The 5,626-nt window shown below is 65.4% G+C and overlaps 1 protein-coding gene across 2 annotated transcripts; it reads right to left on the bottom strand.

Moving 5' to 3' along the window:
- Positions 1-6: 6 nt before the first annotated feature.
- On the bottom strand, positions 7-3,955 carry LOC146584642 (uncharacterized). 2 transcript variants are annotated; one of them, XM_085324399.1, is made up of 3 exons: positions 3,327-3,955; positions 1,706-1,909; positions 7-1,181 (listed from the first exon to the last, which is right to left on the bottom strand). In XM_085324399.1, the coding sequence occupies exons 1-3, from the start codon at positions 3,862-3,864 to the stop codon at positions 52-54; spliced, it is 1,872 nt and encodes a 623-aa protein (XP_085180525.1). In that variant the 5' UTR covers positions 3,865-3,955; the 3' UTR covers positions 7-51. The 2 variants fall into 2 exon arrangements, with proteins under 2 accessions (XP_085180525.1, XP_085180526.1); XM_085324400.1 differs by having other exon boundaries at positions 7-1,076.
- Positions 3,956-5,626: the final 1,671 nt, after the last annotated feature.

The following is a 5,626-nucleotide window of genomic DNA, read 5'->3' as shown; positions in this document are numbered from 1 at the left end:
GAGGGCTGTACGCACACCACGTCCTCCGCGGGACGGCGTCCCCGCCTGCCCCTAGCTGTTGGCGAGGAAGAGCCGTCTGTGTCTGGAGGCCGAGCCGCGCGGCCGGCCCCGGCGCCGGCCCCGGCCCCGGTTGCCGAAGGGGCTTCTGCTGGGCACGGCGGTGTCTGCCCATGCGGCGCCGGCGGGCTGCGGCTCGGGGAAGCCGGGCTCGGCTTTGGGCTGCTCCAGGAGCGGGTCGGGCTCCGGCCGGGGCTCGGCGGGCGGCGCCTGGCTCTGCCGGGCGCTGGCGCGCTCCTGGCGCAGGTAGCGCAGCTCGTCGCGGATGTCCGTGAGGACGCCCAGCAGGCGGAACTGGAGCTCCCGGTCGCGGGCCCTCTCCTCGCGCTGCGTGGCCCGCTCCTCCTGCCACATGGCCAGCTCCTGGTGGTACAGCTGGTCCCACTGCTCCTCCAGGTCGAGCAGGTGATGGATRTTAGTCCTCCAGCTCTCGCGGCGGTCGTCCCGCAGGCGGGCGCAGCCCGGGCCGCGCGGCGGGCCGGGGGCGGCGGGGGCGTCCCCGGGGGGCGAGGCGGAGGAGGGCAGCGACTCCTCGGTGAGCGCCCCGTGCAGCGGGGAGCGCGCCGGCGCCTCCTCCTCCGGCGGCTTCTCCCAGGCGGGCCCCATCAGTACCCTGGGCAAAGCGCCCATCTCCGGGCCCGGGCCGCCCGCCTGCTCCTCGGGGTGCGAGGAGTCGAGCCCGCGGCCCAGGGCGGGCAGGTCGGACACCCCCTCGTGGCCCCAGTCCGAGTGAGCGTCCCCGGGGTTGAGCGGGTCCTCGGGCAGGGACGTCACGGAGCCCTGAGAGCTGCACCTGCGGATCAGCATGGCCTGCCGGGACAGTTTCATGTCTTCCTCCGCAGAGAGCGGGGCCTCCGGCCCGGCCTGCAGCCCCGCGGCCCCACYGTGGCCCCTGTCCACCTCCCGGCCTTCCCGCTCCTCCTCCTCCGACATGGAGGCGTAGGAGACGAGGGACTCGTTTCGCAGGGACGGGGAAATGGCTGACATGTCCGGAGTCCGCAGCTCTGGTCCCGACTCGGCTGGAAGAGAAGAGGCGCCCTCCCGTGAGCCTTGGCGGCCGCCGCGTCTGCTCTGTGCGAGCCCTTTATCCCTCCCTGACACACGGATGTCCCCCTCGGACGCCCCTACGGGAAAGATGGGAGCAGATCACAGCAAGCCAACACACCCTGCACGCCCAGCCCCCACGCCCGCCCGCCCCACGCGCGCCGCTCGGCGCCTCCCGGCATCCTCGCGCCGCCCAGCGACGGCCGGCGCCTTTGCTCCGCTTGCGTTTGTTGCCTTTTCCTGCCACCCAGCCTCCCTCCGGCGCGGCGAAGCCGTGCTCCAGGTCCGCGGTCGGGCACCTGCAGCCAGGCGGGACTCGCAGCCGCGGGCGGGCAGGAGCGGGGAAACGTGCCCGGATCGGGGCGCCCGGAGCGCCGGCACACGGCACCCGCCAGGCCGCCCGGAGCCGGCCCCCGCGGCGGCACCCCGCACCCTGCTGCCGCCACGCCGGGCTCCAGCCCCGGGCGCTTTGCAGCCTGCTACCACCCACGGGTGGACACGCCGCCACGCTCCCAGCTCATCGCCGTCCAGAGCCCGCAGCCTCCCTCGAGCGCACAAACCCCCGGCGCACCCAACCCAGCGGCAGGCTGTCTCGGAGCCTTACCGGAGCTGCTCTGTCCTTCCCCTCGGCTGTATTCACAGATCACCGAGGGGTCCGGGCTCTGCACCGCCAGCCGGGGCACGGCGGAGCCCTCCATGTCCGGCAAGGACGACGGCTGCCCGTTAGTGTCGATGTAGATGCTGGGGTGGCTCACGCCAGGCTGCAGGTGCATGAAGGACTGCTTGGTCGCACCTGGGAAGAACAGATCTGCGGGACAGAGAGAATCCAGCCTCAGTCGCTGCGACGGCGGCACTGGCGGCTCATGCACCAAGGAAAACGGGGGCTGGGGCTCCCCAAGAGAAAGGTCTCGCAGGGCTTTGCAGAGGAGCGACGCTGGTGGGACGCACAGTCACACCAAGAGGCCCAGAAGCTCCTGCTCCTGCAGGATCGCTCCCCAYCACCGCCACCCAGGACCATCCCGAACCAGCCCACTCCCACAGAGGGCTGCATCCCCTAAATGTCCCACAGGACGTCTTCCTCGAGCCTCAGAGCTGTTTSTGCTCTATAATAAAGAGGTTGCCTGGTTCAGAGACAGCCCCAGCCTGCACGGACCTTCTGAAAGCGCATATTGCTTCAGAAGTGAAATAAAACTCATGCTGTCCACCCCATCCCCACTGAAATCTGAAGAGTTGAGCTGAAAAGCAAAGAGCAGAGGAAGAGGGCAYGAACAAGCTAACTTTGGTGTCCTTTGGGGATACTAAGAAGCCGGACACTTCCTTTTTGAAGTAACATAGAGGCAAGAGGCATTTTACCTTCCAGCCAAAAACAGTCTAGTCTGTTTTTCACCTGCGGGCCCAGCCTCAGGAGCCCCACGGCGCTCACTCACCACTGCAAGGAGCAACAACGCTGGATCTTTAACCAGCATCTTCCCCCAAGCGTATCTTGGACATTTGAATTAAAAAGACGTTGCCAAAAAGCAGAACTAGCAAAAGGGTTCTGCGCTCCCTGCACGAGGCGGAGGTACAGGTTTACTCAGGTGGTGCTGGAGGGGGTGAAAGGCAAGGCCCCCCGGGAAGGTACCGCCTGCCCAGAGACCCGCCGGCTCCTCTCTGCCTCGCGCAGCGCCGGGGCGAGAGACACGGCAGCAGGACAGCGTGGTTTTGCAGAGAAGCAGCTGCTCCCGCTGCCTCTAGCCTGAGCTAAGCATAGGGAACGCTAACCCTGAGATGAACAGGGGAAATAAAACCCCATCCCGTCTTTTACCGGCTGCCTTTAGATGGTATCCAGCAAGGCCAGGCACTGTATCAAATTAAAGAAACCCACTCCCACAAAGTTTGACGTGCTCCTGTTGATCCCAGGTTATTTCCACGATGGATTTTTAATTCCAGCGCACGCAGTTTTCAACCCTGGTGTTTGCTACTCAGATATTACAGGACCACAGCCCTGCTGGATGCTGTAATCCTGACACACACCGCATACACGAGCAAAACCCACAAGTCTCCTTCCACGATCCACGCCGCGCTGGCTAGCACAGAAAGCAAACGCTCGGCGGACCCCAGAACTCGGGGGACCGTGGCCTGGTGACGTTACCAGGCTGGACGTCACTCGAAGAGCGCAGGTGGGGATGCAGCACAGGACTCTGCTACTCCAACTCTCCTGTCCCCAGAGAACCACCACGACTGACCTGGGTCCAAGATGATTTCGGGCTCCGAGTCGTGGCTGGCCTGCAAGAAGGTGGAAGCCACCATCTTCTCCAGGGGCGTGAGGCGCGGCTTGTGGAGCGGCCCGCCCGCCCGGTTCATAGGCAGGTGCTTCTTGGAGGTGATCTTTTTCTTGACGTCCAACCGCAAGTCACGCCACTTGTGCTTGAGGTCGTCGATGGAGCGCTCGGTGTAGCCCAGGAAGTTGACGCGGCTTTGGATCTGGGTCCAGAGCTGCTTCCGGCGCACGGGGTGAGCCCGCAGGGCCTCAGACCCATACAGGGCGCTGAAATGCCGCACCACATTCCAGACCAGGGTCTCAGTCTCGTCATTGGAGAAGTTGGCCTTCCTCTTCCGGCCAGATGCTGGCATCGCCTGCGAGGCTGCGGCAGAGGTGGAAGGGGCACAATTGAACCTCGGTCCCCACTCCTCTCTGTCAGCTCCTGGGGGGAACATGGGGCTGCGGGAGCCCGAGGGAGCCGCGGAGGAGGGAGCCGAAGCAAGAGCCCCCGAGGCATCCATGGCAGGGGAGGCTTGGGCCGGGGAGGATCTAAAGAGCCGCTTCGGCACACCACGCGGCAGGGGGGCACCTCATCCCCTCGCCCCGGCTCGCGAGCACCTGAGAGGGGAGAAAAGGAAAGGGCAGCTGTGGGTGGTGGCAGCGCCCCGCACGGTCCCTGCGGCAGGCGGGGGACAGCAAGGGCCCCCAGCCCTCCCCACCCGGAGCCCCGCAGCCGGCTACCGCGGGGCCGCCCAGAGGGCCACGGCAGGTGCCTCCGGGCCGCAGCGATGGCCCCGGCCGCAGAGAAGGCCACAGCGCACGCGTCGGGACCGTGGGCCACGGCGAGGGCCTTGGCCACATCGAGTGCCTTCAACACAGCAAGCACTTCAGGGCCATGCAGAGGGCAACAGCGAGCACCTCAGGGCCACGGTGAGGGCAACGGTGAGCACCTCAGAGCCATGGTGAGCACCTCAGGGCCACAACGAGGGCAATGGCGAGCACCTCAGGGCCATGCAGAGGGCAGTGGTAAGCACCCCAGGGCCATGCAGAGGGCAATAGTGAGCACCTCAGGGCAACAGTCAGCAGTTCAGGGCCGCAAAGAAGCCAATCACAAGTGCCTCAGGGCCAGGTAGAGGATGATGGTGAGCACCTCAGGGCCATGGTAAGCTCCCCAGGGCCGCGGTGAGCACCACAGTGAGCACCCCAGGGCCATAGTGTGCACCTCAGGACCATGGTGAGCACCATGGTGAGCACCGAGTACCTGAAGGCCATGGTGAGCACAACGGTAAACACCTCTGGGCCATGGGGAGCACCTCAGGGCCACATGAGCATCCTAGGGCCACGGTGAACACCATGGTTAGCAGCTCAGGGCCATGAGGTGCACTCCAGGGCCACGGTGAGCACCATGGTGAGCACCTCAGAGCCACAGTAATCACCCCAGGGCCACAGGGAGCATCTCAAGGCCATAGTGAGCACCATGGTGAGCACCTCAGGSCCATGGGGAACACATCACAGCCACATTGAGTGCTATGGTGAGCACCCCAGTACCACAGTGACCATCTCAAGGCCACGGTTAGCACCCCGGGTTCATGGGAACACTGAGCACCTTCAGACCACGATGAGCACCATGGTGAGCATCCCAAGGCCATCGTGAGCACCATGGTGAGCACCTCAGGGCCACAGTAGGCACCCCAGGGCCATAGTGAGCATCTCAAGGCCACAGTGAGCACCATGGTGAGTGCCTCAGGGCTGTGAGCACCATGGTGAGCACCTGAGGGCCCCAATAAGCACTCCAGGGCCACGATGAGCACCATGGTGAGCACCTCAGGGCTGTGCGGAGCATCCCAGGACCACGGTGAGCATCTCAAGACCATGGTGAGCACTGTGGTAAGCACTTCAGGGCCATGGTGAGCACCTTAAGGCCATGGTGAGCACCATGGTGAGCACCCCAGGGCCAAAGTGACCATCTCAAGACCACGGTGAGCACCATGGTGAGCACCCCAGGACCACAGTGACCATCTCAAGACCACAGTGAGCACTGTGGTGAGCACCCCAGGACCACAGTGAGCATCTCAAGGCCACAGTGAGCACCGTGGTGAGCACCCCAGGACCACAGTGAGCATCTCAAGGCCACAGTGAGCACTCCAGGGCCACAGTGAGCACCACGGGGAGCACCCCAGGGCCACTGCGAGCATCTCAAGGCCACAGTGAGCACCACGGGGAGCACCCCGGGGCTGTGGGGAGCACCCCGGGGCCACGAGGAGCACGGCGGGGAGCACCGTA

This window comes from Rhea americana, unplaced genomic scaffold (assembly GCF_003343005.1).
Source record: "Rhea americana isolate MKP2758 unplaced genomic scaffold, rheAme1 scaffold_908, whole genome shotgun sequence".
Classification (NCBI taxonomy): domain Eukaryota; kingdom Metazoa; phylum Chordata; class Aves; order Rheiformes; family Rheidae; genus Rhea; species Rhea americana.
Note: the sequence above shows the minus strand (reverse complement) of the source record. Positions and strands in the feature narration are given on the sequence as shown.